The sequence below is a fragment of the Tinamus guttatus genome, unplaced genomic scaffold (genome assembly GCF_059628265.1).
Source record: "Tinamus guttatus ecotype Peru unplaced genomic scaffold, ASM5962826v1 Tinamus_guttatus_pri_ptg000202l, whole genome shotgun sequence".
NCBI classification, from domain to species: domain Eukaryota; kingdom Metazoa; phylum Chordata; class Aves; order Tinamiformes; family Tinamidae; genus Tinamus; species Tinamus guttatus.
This window is the reverse complement of record NW_028288736.1, coordinates 3,487,006-3,504,231: the sequence shown is the minus strand read 5'-3', so window position 1 is coordinate 3,504,231 and position 17,226 is coordinate 3,487,006. Positions and strand designations below refer to the sequence as shown.

General features: G+C 39.3%; 1 protein-coding gene across 1 annotated transcript in view; it reads left to right on the top strand.

Annotated features, from left to right (window-relative positions):
* The first annotated feature begins 6,796 nt into the window (after positions 1-6,796).
* The window catches only part of NPNT (nephronectin), a 39,090-nt gene continuing 28,660 nt past the window's right edge, over positions 6,797-17,226 (top strand). Inside the window, exons 1-3 of the mRNA XM_088524035.1 lie at positions 6,797-6,873; positions 7,882-7,982; positions 15,662-15,712. Coding sequence (XP_088380161.1) covers positions 6,797-6,873; positions 7,882-7,982; positions 15,662-15,712 — 229 coding nt within the window. The remainder of the gene's footprint in view (positions 6,874-7,881; positions 7,983-15,661; positions 15,713-17,226) is intronic.

The following is a 17,226-nucleotide window of genomic DNA, read 5'->3' as shown; positions in this document are numbered from 1 at the left end:
TATGTTACCATGAAATGTGGAAAATTTATGGTTTGCTAATTGCAAAAGCATTAGAAATAAATTTATCATCCAGAAGAGTAAAAGGTCTTTAAGCCTCTAAGGAAACACTGCTGCTTAGTTCTAAACTTCCTTTGCCATAATCAAGGTCTAATTAAGAAATTAGTCCATAGTATTTCGACACACTTTAATCCATCTAAAAAGTTGATTCATCTTAGGACTGATGAAAGTATAAGATTTTAAGTAATTGTTATTCTATTTTTCTAATGTGTAATTATAGCTCCCATTTTTTTCTTCTCGGTGCTCAGATTATTACTTTGGGTGTGCTGGAATAGCATTCCAAGCATGTTTTTAATTATGAATAGCCTTTCTGCGTATAAAGTGTCAATTTGAAAATAACAGACTAGTGCACTTAGTGCACCTTATTCTGATATGTCATTTTTGTCATTTTGAATGTTTTTAAAAGTTTGGTTTGCTTTTGATTGCTGTATTTAGTATTCTATTTTCTCATTTGTCATTAGAATTTGAATTTGAAGGTTTTAGAAGGAATTATTCACAAACTTATTGAGAGTAAGTAATCCTGCTCTAAACTGTTACCAACATCACTCTCTGGAGCTAAAATACCTTCAATTATAATTTCAATTATGAAATAAACATAAAGTCTATAGTACTGTGTTAAATTACTGATTAAAAGGGGGGCAGGGAGGAAGTAATGGAGTAGCTACTCCACTAAATAACTGATTTTTATAACACAGACTATTATTTTCTGGACAACTGAGGTACTTTTGGTGCAGGGATGGTGAGTGGAACAATGGGATGTCAATGCAGAAGGGAGAGTCGAATGAAGGATGGTTGTCTGAGATGCTCCAGCTGCAGAGCTCCTTCCCTCTAGCAGTTTCCTTTCCCTTCTTCCCTCTACTCACAGAACATCTTTGGAGAGAGGTTTTTCATCTGGCATTTCCTGGACTGTGGATCATGTCTAGGCTACTTGTGGCTGTTTGAATTGAGAGATGAAGGGGTTGCTGATGTGGTCTCTGTAACAAGCTGACCTGCTATTTGTTTGCATTTGGTCTATTAAAAAAGTATCCTAAAAGCTTATAGCAGTCAAGAAAATCACATAAGCCATTTTAGCAGCATATATACCAAGAATTTTGCAAAGCAATTATAAAATGGTGGTTGGGGGCAGCAAAACCAATTTAGGACTTAATGACTTAGAACTCTGGTGTACCACTAAGTTAAGTGCAGACTTAAGTGATCATATTTCTAACATGCATGTTTTTGTGGCATATGCATTTAGCCAGTGGAATTCCTGGTGACAAGCTACCACTGAGCCAAGGTTAAAAACAAACTGTTAAACATTTTCTTTCTTTTTAAACAAGGAGAAAGACATTATCCGTGATTACAGCAGCCAGTAGGAAATAATTGTGGGAGATGGAGGCCTGTTTTAGAACTTCAGCTGCACCTTTCAGCCAATTGCTGGTGGCTGAAAAGATCACAGCTGCTTCCTCTGAAGCTTCCTATCTTGCCTGCTGTTGGAAACCAGAAAAATTAAAGTTTTGATTCACTGTTGCAAATCCCAGGTGTGTTTATTTGTCAAGGCTCTTCAAACTGAGGTCAACAGTGGCTGACTTCTCAAAATTACCTTTTATTCAGTTTATTCTGAAGTTACTGCAAGGTTATTGAACTGTGCAACTTGTGGTTATTGCAATTTTTAACAGCTAATATTATTTTTCATGTACCTCAGTATAAACTGGAGATTTCATTCATGAATAGATACTATTTTTCATATACCTGCTGTGTTATAGTCCCTGGGCTGTGATTGTTGTGGTTCAATATAAGCTTGGATTGCATAATAGATTGGTAACTCCTGATGTATCTTATTAACATTGTTTTCTTAAACAAAAACTCTTAGAATAAAGCAGACAACCCAAAAAGCCCGAGAGACTATACACTAGTATATGTGTAGTTTTGCATGTTGCTTTAACATGTTTTTAGCTAATTTTGTAAAAATAGCTGATACTTGGCACCTGTGAGGGTTATTTTTTATTCATCTGGCATGTTCTCATTCAAATACCCATTTAATGTGATCACCAACTATAGAAATAGTTAAACAATACTGTAAATGGACATGTTTTCTTTGTTGGGTTGATTGCTGACACACTGAATTCTTTTCATTAAGTAATTTGACCGCAGGCATCTCTTTACTTGAGAAAAAGAAGAGGAAAGAAAAAGAAGCCCTAGCAAACAGATTTTCTCCTAGTTTTCATGTTTGCAGTGCTTAAATAGTGGGATATAATTAGGACTGCAGGATAAGTTACCCAGAGTACTGGATGATAATCAAGTCTAAAATAAACATGTAATTCCTCTTTGCATTTGACTATCACACGCAAACATTTGGTTAAAAATAGGTGCATCATCCTCTTTGCAATACTATTTCATGTTCAAAATTAGAATGTGGAAAAGAAAATCCTATTTTAAGTGATTTAAAGCAGTTATGCAATTTGAAACTTCAGTTAGTTCATGAATCTTTCTTACAATTGGATTACTTTTATATGCTCTCTAATAAGTACCAGAAAACTATCTAAAGTAAAACATGTTCCAGCTGAAGAATCCTTACTGAGGGAACTTGCAACTGCAGCTCTTTTTAGCATTTGACCGTCTTATGTTAGCAAGATATCTGTAGACAATTAGTACATCCAATAGCTACTGTTACAAGAATAAATAAATGCTATTGATCTGTATACTGTCCATCAGGAGATCATTTACAAATGTAACTTGCTGATTTTCCCTGTTTGTTTCAAGGAAAGCAGCTCCGCAGAGAGGGATTTGGGAGTCCTAGTTGACAACAGGTTAACCATGAGGCAGCAATGTGCCATGAAGGCCAATGGGATTCTCCACCAGGAGGAGCGTTGCCAGCCAGTCAATGGAGGGGATTCTGTCCCTCTGCTCACCTCTGGTGAGGCCGCACCTGGAATACTGGGTGCAGTTCAGAGCTCCCCAATACAAGAAGGACATTGAGCTTCTCGAGAGGGTCCAGCAGAGAGCCACAAAGATGATTAAGGGACTGGAGCATCTATCGTATGAGGAAAGACTAAATGAACTGGGCCTGTTTAGAGAAGACAGAGGAGATCTGTTCAACAGGTATGAGTATCTTAGGGGTGATTGTAGGGAGGATGGGGCCAAGCTCTTCTCTGTGGTGGCCAGTGACAGGACGAGGGGTAATGGGTGTAAGTTGAAACACAGGAAGTTCCACCTCCATGTGAGGAAGAGCAACTTTATTGTGAGGGTGACAGAGCCCTGGAACTGGCTGTCCAGAGAGGTTGTGGAGTCTCCTTCTCTGAAGATCTCCAAACCCTCCTGGATGCCACCCTGTGTCACGTGCTCTGGGTGTCCCTGCTGGAGCAGGGGAGGTTGGACTAGATGATCTCTAGATGTCCCTTCCAACCTCAACCATTCTGTGATTCTTTTTGAAGGTTGTGTGTCCAAATGCCCTAAACTGCTATGACTTAATATTAGCTCCATCTACAGAAAAGAGTTGACATGGTGCAAAAACTGTGGGACAAAATTTGTGATTATTACTGTCAAGTGATTTTAAGACAGTAGTACTTTGTGGCTGGGGATCAAATTGGAGATTGGTACCTTACATGAAGCACATCAAAGTTTTCTGTAAGTGCTATCCATCTCACCTAGGTGTATGCATCTTCCACATCTAGGGAAAGGGTATAAAATACTTCTTATATTAATAATATTTTAGTTTTACCAAGACATTCAAAGCTCAAGTTGACTGCCATGAAGTGGAATAGAATGAAATGGCTAAATAGCACCTCATTGCATTTGCTGCTTTTAATTCTGTGCTGTACTCCAGCCCCTTGATTGGGCTGCCACTGCGTGACGGGTGAGAAGAGCAGTCAGGCTTCCATCTGCTGTGGGATTCTGTGGACAGCAATGATGCTAACTGAGTCCGAGCAGGTCAAATCCCTGATGAAAAAGGATGCGGTAAACTTGGTAGATTATCGCTCTGGTTCTCCATGCAAAGTATAAAGTAAAGATTTGATCACATGGCCAGTTAGAAATATGTTTGAGCTGTACACTATGAAAATGAAACAAAATCATGTATGTGGGATTTGGAGTTGAAACTTGCAGGGGAGAAAAATACTTCACACTAATGAAATCCAGCAAACTTCAGTAAGGATATCACTCACAGATTTAAAGAAGAATTAAGTCCATTTGAAAGAAGCCTGCTGCAAAGGCAGCAAATTAATAAGATATGATTCACCAAAAAAGTCATTTGGAAGCTTTTTGAGTTAGTATTTTCAAAGTGTGGCAGCTATCTGTATACTGAAAATAATTTGGTAGTACAGAGCCTGATAGTCCCACTGACTTTCTTATCTGTTGTGATAAGGTTACTAAGAAAGGGATGAAATATGTTTGATTTAGCTGCAGTTGCTACTCCTTCCTGATTCCTTGCAGTTGTTTTGCTACTGTGGGAGTGACAGAAATAGTTGCCTATTGTAGAGCTGAGATTACAGTAGTAGTTAATAAATATTAAATATGACGTGTTGATTTGGCTGAAAATTGGCATTGCATAGCACCAAAAGGGATGAAATGACCTTGAATGATTCATAGATAGTAAAGACCTGGATTAATTTCTTCTGTTCCATTTTGCAAGGAGTATTCATGTTAGACTAGCACTACAAGTACAGAACGTGATCATGCACATCATTAATTGTGAATAAGTGAAATGTATTTTTACACATATTATGGTGTGCTTTAGTGACTTGGGATACTGTGGTATTTGTGGTTATGTTGCTTAGTCCCAATGGGGGTGAAATATGTAGTCAGAAAGAAGGATGGATTTGTGGTTAAGTATTAAATTGGAAATGGATCTCCTCTTTTCCAATTTGATGACAGATTTATTTGTGGCAAAAATCACTTTCTTTAATTTCTGCATACAATAGGGAATTCACAGTAAGTATTGTCCAATTCAGCTAGAGAGAAGGCTTAATTCATTAATATTTTTAATGTACTTTGGTGGAGGCATTAAATTAGCTCTTACTCTTGCAAATCTATTTTAGTATTAAATTCCTCTTTGCTCTCAAAGAAAGGTTAACCTAGCAATAGATTGCCTCCAGGTAATAGCTGTCTAATTTGCAGCTATTTGCAGCAAGAAAATAACTTTAAGATGAGTTGTGGTGTGATATTGTATTTATTTACCACTTGCTTGTTTTTAGCTCTCCTTTTCTTAGTACTGCCTGTCTAGTCGATGAGAGAGTATTCCAGAAACTGTTTTTGACTTTTTTTCTCAGAAATAGTTGCATCTACAAAGAATATCTTAAGAGACCTATAATGAGGATTGTAGTTGAAGTTATTCACTGCACCCATCTTGACAGTACTAAGGCAGATAGTCTGGGTATAATTCAACCACCTCAGCTGAAGTGAAAGTGCTCCAAGAACTGTAAGTAAGCATTATTTAAGCAGATCTTGTTTTTCTGTTGTTTATATGTTAACAGATATTACATAGAATGGCAGCTATGTGTATTGCTCACAACAGTTTAGCAGAGTTAAAGACTGTGTGGCAATGTTTTTCTGGAAAAATGCCAGCTGTTGTACATAATGGTATATTGAACACATTTGTGGAGGAAGCTTTATGTAATTTACTGTGCCAAATGCCACTCTGCCATACTAACTGTCCCAGAAGCAGCAGGAACAGCTCTTCAGAGTATTTCTCCACACACTGCCTCTTTGCCAGGCTTTTGTACTACTTGTACTTTTGTAAGATAACACCTCTTACAGCAATATTTCTCCAGCAGCTTTTCCTTCTCCTCTGCATCTTGTGGTGCACATCCATGTATCAGTGGAGTAGGGAAGATAGCTTTATACATCTTTCACCTATTAGTGACCTGGTTACTGTTAGTGATGTACTAATCCTTCCAGTGTCCTAGATATGAAAAATTACCCCCCAAAGGGGCTGTGTATGTTCAATCCCACTGATGGGTATGGAGGTCTGATATGTGATTAAGTGACTGGTTAACTTTTTTTTTCTCTCTCTCCACACTGATATATCAAAATGGGTTGCCAAGGCAGGAAAAATTAACAGTCTTGATATCCTGTCTCGCACACTAGTGTGTGTTAATAGTGGTCTGTATGTAATGTGCTAGAGTGCCAAACAACATGCTAGGAAAATCTTGCATTCTGAGCACAGTGTGAGATGAACAGCTTTACTTTTGGGAGTGTGCGTGCTTTGAGAGTGTCCTGCTTTGGAGTGAGTGTGTACCTGAGTTACGATCCTCATTCCTGCTATAGTGTGTTTATGACGTTTCCTTGCAGGCATCAAGGGGAAATATCAGGTTGCCCTGGCCCTTTTTTCCCCACAGTGGAGTGTTGCTTTTGGCACCTCTTGGAGAGCTGGCTAGCCACCATCCAGCAGTGTTACTTGCAGGCCTTTCCTCTCCACACCTTGCAGTGATGCAGCCACAGGTGCTGCAGAGCAATCCTTGTAGGTCTCACTGGGATGTCCCCCCGCTGGGCCCTAACGCCTTGCAATGGCTGCGGGGGGCCGCGTGGGGATCCCCCACGTGAAAGCCGTGTTGCAGCCGGAACGCGGGGGCGGGGCGGGGCGGCCGCGCGTGACGCCGCCCTCCGTGGAGCGCAGCTGCGCCCGCTCCGCCCGGGGAAGGAGGGAAGGAGGGCGGCGCTGGGCAGCGAGGGGCTCGGCAGCCGCCGCCGCGCCGCTCTTCTCGCCGGGCTGGGGTTCGGCGGCGCCTCCGCCAGCCCCGAGTCCTGCCCTGCTCTGCCGGCCATGCGGCGCTGCCTCCCGCTGCGCCTGCTGCTCGCCTCCTGCCTCTGCCTGGCGGCGGCCGCCGACTTTGACAGAAGGTAGGGGGGAAGGCACGGCACGGGCCGCCGCGCCGCCCCGGGGAGCCGTTAACGGCCGCCCCTCGTGGTGCCGGAGGAGAGAGAGCCCGCAGAGGCTTCGCGCTCCTCTTTCCCAGCCTCCCTAGGAAGGTGCCGGGGCCGCGGCTCCCTCCCGGCGGCTCCTAGGTGGCGGGAGGGTTTCTCGGCTGTCAGGAGTTCTTCCAAACACAAAGCGCCTCACGTGCTTAAAACAATAAATGAGTTTCTTGTGGCGCAGGGGCACTCGAAACATGCCGTGATGAGGGTCGTGGCTCGAGTTTCACCGTGGAGCAGCGTGGGGAGGCACGCGGGGAGAGCGCGCCGAGGCGAGTGCGGCAGGTGCAGCGGCCCTGCGAGCTGGGCAGGCCACTGTGCTGCGTGCACGGCGTAGCTGGTGGGACCCTCCCCAAAAGGGTCCCCTTCCCCGTGGAACTTGTTCATGTGTGGTGATTACTTTACCTTGTTTTTTTAAAGTAATTCTGGTGTTATGTTGTCATGTTTCAAGCCGCGGTGTCTGTTTTCTTTGGGACAAGAGCTTGGTTGCAGTTCTCCTTTTGTATTGGTAGTCCGATAGGATAGGAAGGTTCTGGTCTGTTTTTCTTCTTTTAAAGTTTCAGTGAGAACTTGGCTGTGTATCATGAGCTACATGAGTGCTGAAACTTTATGATGGTGGTTTATTGGGTGGTGGTTATAAATTCTGTTGTTACAACTTGTGCAGTAACTCGGTGTGAACCTGAGAGTGGCAGTCGTGAGCACACTGCAAATTATGTCGCTTATTTCAGGCTTTAAAAAAATAATTCAAATGAACTTTTCCCCTTCTTTCTCTGTAGTCATTTGCATTTTCTGAGATATACACTGTATTACCAACAGAACTATTACATACTCAGCATTTTTGCTTTCTTCTTTCCTCAGACTTTTTGATTTTTGTATCTCCTAATGCAGAATAATTTTGAAATGTCTTATTGGACTTCTTTGGCTTGTCTTGTTCAGGTGGCCCAGACACACAATCTCCTCCACGGGGCTGTGCCGGTTTGGAAGTAGAATCGACTGCTGCTGGGGCTGGGCCCGCTTATTGTCGGGGCAATGCCAACGTGAGTATTTCATTGCTGCTGGAGCTTCTAGTCACTTGGAAAAGGCTTGCACACACCTAGCTAAATCTTTCACGTAGTCACACACATTCTTACAGGGCTTAGGCTTTTGCACGTGTGAGTCTGACTTGTTAAAAGGATGTCGTCAGATTACAATTCTGTCTTTTATTAACAGTATCCTAAATGATAGTAACTGAATAAGGTAAGATTTGGTTAAGACAAGGATAATTTGTTAATTTGTTTTGTTTCTGTGTTGTTTCATGGTCTGGTGTAACAGCCTGACAAAATACTGCAGAGTGTAATATTACAGGCACTGCAGGACAAAATATTTATGTCTGAGAAGGAAACCCAAATTGTTGACATTTCACTTAAAGTCAGTGGAAATATTTCAGTTGTTACTAAGATTAAACATTCTTTCAGTAATCCAAATATAAGGGTATAAATGACACATCATCCTTTTATTAAGTTACTCATCAAGAGAAACTTCTGAGATTCTTACATCTTTTTAGGGTCTTTGATACAATTGTGGAATAATCATCATTAGCTTCATTCTCTGCTGGCAGCCAGGACTGTAGAAGTTAGAGTAGTTAGGAGAGTCGTATCTCAGCATCTTAATTATACACTTAGTTTCTGGAAACTATTGCTTGTGTGCTTAACAGTACATACATGAGTGATTTCCTGTAAGTTTTTTTGGAAACAAACCTCTAATTACTCAATCTCAGCATTTTGTTTTAGATGCGAGTGTCTACAAACTAGATTAAAAACAGCTTAGCAAAAAAATTAAGCAAAGCAGGTATTGAATGCTGTTACTTGCTTAGTCTGGAAAGCAGGAGAGAGAGAGAGAGAGAGAGAAAGAGTGAGTATTGCAGGTGTGACTGTAGACTCTAAGCAAAGGTTTTGTTCAAATCTGTAAACAGCAGAACTGTCTCCTCCTTCCCAAGATTGTTAATGGCACACTGTGTTCAATAAGTATATAAAATAACTGGTGCATGTACATGGTAAGCGATTTGTAGTACTTGTAGGACGTATCTTGGCTACTCTTTCTAGATTAACAGTTCTCAGGTTGGTATCTCTTAGCCCGTACCATGGATCAGGTTGATATTATGGCTTTTGTACATTACAGAAGCAGTCGTTTCCCAGAGATGCATGTTTTTAAAGAAGGAAGATGTGGAGTAGGTTGATTTGAGGCCAGTCCAGGGGCGATAGAATCCGTGTCTGTCTTTCATAACACAGTTTTGCCTGAAAATATTTTGAGCATTCAAATGTTTAAGGCTACAGAGGCTTTAACGGACAAACATCACTAATTTTTATTGTGAAAAATGTTTTTTATCCCTTTTAGCAAAGTTGTCTCCTATGTTGTGCTTGTAAGTTTCAGCTCATGAACAGTGTTTAGACTGAAGTCAATTGCAGTCAAAGGACAGTCTATCTGTCCTTTGATTTCCCTCTACTACCAATTTTGATTTGGGTGTGCTATTTGACAGCTTTATAGTCTGAGGAGAAGCTAATAGGATAAAGTGAAATCAGCAAAAAATGATAACTAAAAATAGAAATCAAGAGAAAACAATCAAAAAGTAAATTTTTTTTTTCTAGTCTTTTAGTTTTGTGAGTGAGGCCATTTGGAATGGTGTAGACATTTCGTTCACATACCATTAGCATTCTTTTTTTTTTTTTCTTTTTTTAAGACAAAAGCTAGGTAAAATCTCATCTCTTTCCATTTCTTTTAAGTCTGTTTCTCATAGTTTGTTTTACATTCACATTCTAGTGCGGAGGTGGATTTTTTGAGATCATTTCTAGTATTAGGCATCTATGCAGTTTGCACTGCATTCACTGTACACTTTTTCCAATTTTCCAATTAGGTGTTCAGAATTTCTGAACATCTGGTTTAGAAGACTGTTGTTTGAATGAAGACTTTTTTTAGCTTAGCAGGTAGTTCTATTTTTGAGACTGTAGCCAAAGTATTTTTAGAAAAATTAAACAAGAAAATCTGCCACTGCTGTGCATGGTGAAAATTCCAGTCATGTCATATATAGTGGGAGATTACACTTAATGAGAGTGAATTTTTCTTGTCTTGTCAGCCAAACAGCAAATCTATAGTCAGCTTGGCACCTTGGGAATATGGCCTTCAGTATGAAGAATAACCTGGCATAGAAGGCAGCATTCCTGGCCTCAGAGGAGGCCTTGAGTATTTTACTATACAAAGGGATATCACTGAAAAATCTCTGAAAATACAAGTGCACAATTGTTTTTCCTGCTCTGTGTCAAAAGACAAACTTCATCTTTTCCCTGCAATGAATGACACATACGGAGGCCAGGCTTTCTTTTCTAAATGTGTGTTTTCTTTGCCATTTCTAGCATCTTATCTTTATCTAGTCAAAGCGAGTTTAGATTATTGTGCATTATATATTATGCAGAAAATAAGTATAGAGTCAAAATTAGTAGTGAGGACCCAGCTTAGAAATGAGTTTGAAAAGTAGCTTTAAAATATTCAAGCAATAAGACTGTGAGCTCTGTATTAGCAGACTCGAACTGCTATACTCAAACGAAGTAGTTTAAGCCATCCTTGCTATGTATGTGAGATCTCCAGCACTTTTGGGCTCTCCTATTTAGCTGTGTGTAATTTACTGTGAGTGTTCTGATCACCTCTCAATAGTGTTCTGATCACCTCTGAATTTAGCTTACTGAGGACAAGCATGAGGTGGCATGGGCCAGCTAGGAGTGAAGATGTAAGCTCTGCTACATGGCAGAGTTGCCCCAGTTTACAGAATTACTGCCTGTCTTCTGAGCTGTGATGAGCCACAGACAAGTGGCTGCAAATGCACTTGGGCATGTTTCCTGCTGTCTAGCTATCTGCTCCCCATATACGTGGGGATGTGCCTCCTGCTGCTGCTACTGAGAAGGAAATGTGTTACCTTTAACTGTATGGCTTAAGGTAAAGGTTTAACTCTGAAGGGGAGCAAAGTGAGTACTTGCCAGCTCTAACAGGGTAGGAATGTCACTCATGACATGTGGTAACTCATTAAGATGTGGTAACTCCATTCTCATGATCCATAATCTGTTGCAAATGAAAGCCGGACTGGGTTAGCTAAACTTTCTTTTGCGAAGTGCAAAGTAATTAATTTTGTCACCTTGAGTAACATAGCATATCTGCAGCATAACTGCTTGCTGCTGCTTAGTAACATAAATCAGCATAGCTCAGCTGTCTTTTCCACTGGTTAAATATGTAGGAAGAAGCTAAAATTGGGCCGCCTCTTTAACTTACACTCTTCCTTTGAAACATAATATGCCTCCTTTTGTTAAATTACAGTAATGGTAGACTGATTTTTGAAGCCTTCAGTATGAGGCTTTAACATTTCATCTGACAGAAGTATGCCCTCTGCCTAAAATTGTCTCCTGACTGCTCTTCTCAGTTCCAGAAAATGCACTGAGAACGCGTCCTTTCCTCTGCAGGAATCCCAACAATTTTGAAGCAGGTTGGATTCTTCTGAAGTTCTTAATGGGCCATGGATGCCAAAGTGAGCTCTAAGGTTGGGCAGCTAAATCCATTTTGAGAATAATATAAAAATAGCTATATTTTCAAAGGATTCAAACAAATATAACTGCAAATAAATGCACTGGCATTTCTAAGTTATTGTAAACTGAAAATCCAGCTATTTCGTTTAGTGACCTACTCTTACTTATAAAGGGTGGGTAGAGTCTACCACTAGTATGATCAAGTAGCCTTTCTCAGATTTGCATCTGGTGTATGTAAACTAGTTTTATTGGTGTGTAAAAAGCCTAATTTGGAAGCAACAGAGACTTTTGTAGTTCACATGAACTAAGACCTACTGCTCAAACATAATCATCAATACAGCTGATTTGTCATGCTGGTGAACTCATAGGTTAGGGCTGTAAAGCTAGATGTTGCTAAATTTCCCAATGGAGATTAAGCTGAAAATCCCAAATTGTTGCCTTCTTTATGTTTTTTATTGTATTTTATATCACAATTTATTTATGTTTTAATAACAGTTAGTAGGAGGAATTGCCCCAAAGCCTACTTCTATGGAAAAAAAAACTAATAAAAGTGCCTGATGAGGGATTAAAAAAACGGAGGGAGGGGAAGAGGGCATTTTTTAATGCATTACTGCTGTGCATACAGCAAAATTATAGAGCAAATATGCACACTATACTTTTAATTCATAAACTTCTGCATTGTGAGGCACTGCAGCTGAGGTACTGGCAGTGTTTTCCTGGCCCGGAACCCATTTTGTGCATTTTAAAGTACACAAATCCATCTGGCAAAACTGAGTTGGGCATGCATAATTTCCTGTATCTCACAGGTGCACTTTTTCAGGCACTGGTAAAGAAATTTTGCCTTGGAAAGTTAATTCAAGTTTTTTTAAAAATTAAGTGTTGTATTTATCAATAATATTTGTGGGAATAGAATTCAAAGCAGAGGTAGGGCTGGAGTGCAGTTCTCTGTGAACTAAATAAGAAATGACAATTCCAGGATATAAAACACTCATGTCCATTCCTGTACTGTAGCTTCAGTCTAGGCTATCAAATGAGATGGACTTATCTTCCAGCTGTAGGCCATGTCATCCCTTAAAGAAATGTCTGTGAGAATAGTCTATGAGGACTCTCTCCCTAAGATTTCCTTAAGGTAAGGATACCCCAGGCCTTGTCCAAGTGTGTCTGTCAGGCCAGAGGTAGATCAAACCATGTGCAAGCCTACTGAGCTATTGCTGACTGACACCGGCTGACAAACTAGAGTACAGAAATCAGATGTGACGAATACTTGCACAGCAAGGTCTGCAAGCTGGCTTTGCTCAGCTGAGCAAGCTTAGCTCAGGGAGCTAAACTGCAGGATAAGAGATTAATTTCATGCAGAGACTTACATGTTCTGTGATGTACTTTAACCTTCTGTATGAAAGTGCCAATTTCCTTTTTCCTTCTGGCGAGTTATGTTAGGGGTTATTTGAAAAATACTCTTTTCTTGTTTTGTAGTAGTATTTGCCCGTATTCCATCTGGCACTTTTTTTTTTTTTTTTTTTTTTTTTTAAAGAAGAGTGATAAAAGCTGCCTGAATTTTCCTTCTGGATTACAGTTTGGACAACTCCTTTGCTAGAGGCTTTGGCAGCAGTAGTTTGCTGCATTCATATGTGCAAAATGGAAGGTTGGATCTGCCTCACCTGTAAATTGATGCTGATCTACTGTTGGATCCGCTGTTGGGATGGGTCTGCATGACTGTCAAAGTTGGCAGAGCCTGTTTAAGCACTCAGAGTTTGTCCAGTGGGCAGAAAGTTAGATCAGTAAGATAGGAATAAAATCCCACTGGATTTTATAAGTAGTTATGTTACTTGAATACTTGTCTAAATGTTTAATTCTCTTTAAGTTATAACAAAATCTGTAAGGTATATCTTGAGGAGGGATAAAGAAAAGGGTGCACTCTAAGGGCATCTGTAGGGTAACTTGCTCTTGTAATTTCCACATGCTGAGATGTCTGAGCACTCTACCTAAGAAACAAAGCCGGAGTAGGTCAACAAAGTAGTTTCCCACTATCACACTAAAATCATGATGAATTAGTTTTTAAAGCATAGGGACAGAGCAATCAAGAAATTATGCAGTATGAGAGCACAGTAGTAAAAGCATAACTAAAGTGATCACTTCACACCTTGTCTTTGTTTTGAATCAGTTAAAAAAAAAAAAAAAAAAGTTAAGGCTGCCTGGTTAGGATTTAGACTTATCTAAGCCTAGTAAAATGCATACTATTTTGGGAGGCTGTTAGACAATGTACCTGACATAGCAGGTGCAGGCATAACCAAATGCTTTGCTGGAAACGGTGCATGCTGCTGCCTTCTTGCAAGAGCTATGAGGAGTCTCGTGCAGTCTGTGCTGCTCCTTCTGTGCTTGTGAGCTTAAAGGCTGTGCATCCCTGCTGTGTGATCCCTTTACAGATATGCACGGTGGTGGGAGCGGGGAGGGATGGTTGTGCTCTTGTTGATGCCTGGAAGGGTTTTTTTTTTTTTTTTTTTTTATCCAACTCCCAATGCTTGGTGGGAGTTTACCCAGATAGTTAATGTCCCACACATCAATGGGAAAAGAGGCTGTGTATAGCTTAAGATGCCTGTTCCTTGTGTATAATGATGCTTTAAATGGAAATGGCAATTCTGTATAGTCTAAGACACACAAATCTTTAGCAAATTAAAAACATGATTTTCTCAATGAGCCATGAAAATACTGGCTTCTGGGAGTTTGGCCCACTGTCAGAAACCTCTTTAAAGTCAGTAATAATTTTGCTAGTAAATTTGTCCTTGCAAGAATAGAACCTAGCATGAATGCCTTGTATTGACAATGATAACGAATATTGATATGCAATGTATCTGGCTGTTTAAAAATGACAAATATCTTTGTGCATTTTCATGTGTTCTTCAAAGAAAAGACACTTTATACAGAATTGCAATACCGCTTTAATATTGCTATGCAAGAAAGACAATGAGGTTTTGCTATTTTTATTCAGTTACTGTTGTTTTATTCTGAACCCTTACCTTTCTAAAGTAGATATGGAAATATGACTTCATTGTATTAAAGACACAATATCCTTCCTACTCCCCCATCGTACTCCTTGTGCACCTCATACGTAGTTTTGCGGTCCAGTTTTTCCGTTGCAGATGTTGCATCTAACATAAAAATCTAACATGATTTGACTGTTTACAACTGTAGTATTTGCTCAAAGCCCAGCAAGAACATGGGGAGAGTCCCTGTAGTGAGCTTTTGGAACAGCCCATAAGGGCCTTACCAGTTTAAATCAGTTTTAACTAGGGTAAGTTGCAATCAAAACAGATCCTTAAATGTTGGTCATTTGATGCCTGAAATATGAAGAACTGTTTTAGCCAAAGTTCCAGTCTTTTACAATAAGTTATGTAGCTAAACAGCCTATGCTGCTAACATCCATTTTATTGGCAAATAAATTGATTTAATATGAGCCCAAAACATAGATCTGTGTTTGCATCTTGTTTTATTTTCTTAGTGTTTTTAGTTTCATGTGTTAGTAAGAGCTTAAAAGGTCTCTAAGTATTAGTCTTAGTTTAGATGACATTGAAAATTTAAACATTATAAAAATGACCATTAAATTTATATGCCAACATCTTTATTGATTGCAGATGTTCAGATACTTAACAATGCATATTATTTTAGTTACTCTTAAATTAGCATCAAGATGCTAATCATTTAGGTTTGTTTTATAGAGATGCAGCATTAAAAATATGTACACTTATTTAAATGTGTATACTTATTTAAATGAAAAGATACTGTGTCTTTAAGAAAAACCTCTTTTTTTCTATTGGAAACATTGAACCTAAGCCATGAAACATGAGAATTTTTGCAACTATGTACCCATGTGAAACATGACCAAGTAGCTCCTTAGTTGATTGAATAAGAATAGCATTGCATCATTATATTTAATTACTCTTATATATCAGAATGTTTATTAAAGCTCATAAAGAAATACTATTGTAAGGTGTCGTGAATGTGCATCAGAATTTTTTTTATTTCAGAAAAGCTCTTGAATGTTGAATATGTGTAAGTCTCCAGGAATGTAACAAGTTGATAAAAACTCCAGCCAAGTCCGTCCTCTTTACAGGAGAAAGGAGGAGAGGAGGAAAAAAAAAAGTTGGAATTTCTTTTTTTGGATATTTGTTTTGCAGCTTTCTACGTCTTAAGGCAGAGAATAGCCAGCCTAAGGTGCCAGCCCAAAGGTTAGCTGAACATATTTCTTGAAATAATTTTGGCAAGATTATGGTTTGGAGCTATGACCTTTAAGTCACAAGTTTACTTGAAAACTATAATACATGGCAAGATGATGTTCTCTCTTTTTTCTTAATTATCTGGTTTGGGGATGATAAGATGGGAAGAAATTTACTGCACTGTTGTATTCCATTCACCTATCTGTTATCCCCTTATCTTTTTTCCCTCTCCCTCAAGCCCTAGGGAGTATTTTTCCTTCCTGCAAATTGTTTATGCTGCCAGCATCACATTTACAATCTGACTTAAGAGGCCTGATTTAGTTTTTGGGGTATCGAATTGTGTGTGGTGAGGAAGAAAGGGGAGAAATGCAGTCAGTTATTCAGAAGGGGTGAAAAGCGATCAGTTATTCAGCTATACTTTAAAGTCAACTTTATGACTGTGATGCAGAATTTTATTTCACTGAAGTCAGTGGGTATTACATGCTACAGAGAAGCTAATAATAGGGCCCTATTTCTGTTCTGTCATCGCACCTAGTGACACTCATGTTAGCCTGCTTTTACCAGCTGCTATTCAGTAGACACACAGAGATGCAGGTAGCAAGCATGTACTTGAGCTGATAAAGATCCTGTCTTTAAGCGATTATCATGAATCGCTCAAACTGCAAATATGAAAAGCTTGACAGAATATGAAATTGTTCTTGCTTTTCCAGAGAGTAATTCTAACTTGGCGTATGTGTTGGATGCTTTGGTCAGTGATTCTTAAAAAGAGTGTTTAAGTGCATAAGTATCTGATTACTTTTCACTGACTTCATTAAATCCTATTGATTTGTGTGGAGGGGTTCTGTCTGAATAGCAGGGCATTCTTGAACCAGTATTTGGATTTGTATATGCAGTTTAGGAACACATTTGACAGCAGTTATAGGCAAGCAAAGAATTTACTGCAAAGAATAGCCCCCCGGTTGCTATTTATCATGTTAATGTCCTATTACCACATTCATATGTGCAAATTTAGTAACTGATTTACCCAGGCAAATGTGTTACTTGTGCATGTGAAATTGGGAGCTGCTTGCTTGGTGGTTCTGTAGATTTAAGGAAGAAGCTTGTACATGCACTTTGGCATCATTTGTTATCATGAATATTACATGGAAGTGCAAATCATTTCTGAGAAAAGACTTAGTTGCTAGATACTACCATTTTATCTGAGAATATTATTGGCCTTTAGCAATAGAAGTTGATGAAGAACATTTGTCTTTCAAAAATAAAGGAGTTTTGCATAGCAAATTATTTCAAAATAAATACTCAGTTTCCTTAACCAGGTTGACTGAAGTTTACAGTGTCTTCTGATACTTATTTGGGAAGCAAAGGTGTTTTTTCACAAGTAATTCTGTAATGTGAATGAACTATGGCATGCATTTACCACCTATTGATCACTATGTGGTAGGTTCAACTCCATGCATGATATTGCATTTGTATGCGGCTGAGGAAAAAGAAATTTATCTTTGAAAGACATGCAGCAATGTATTTTG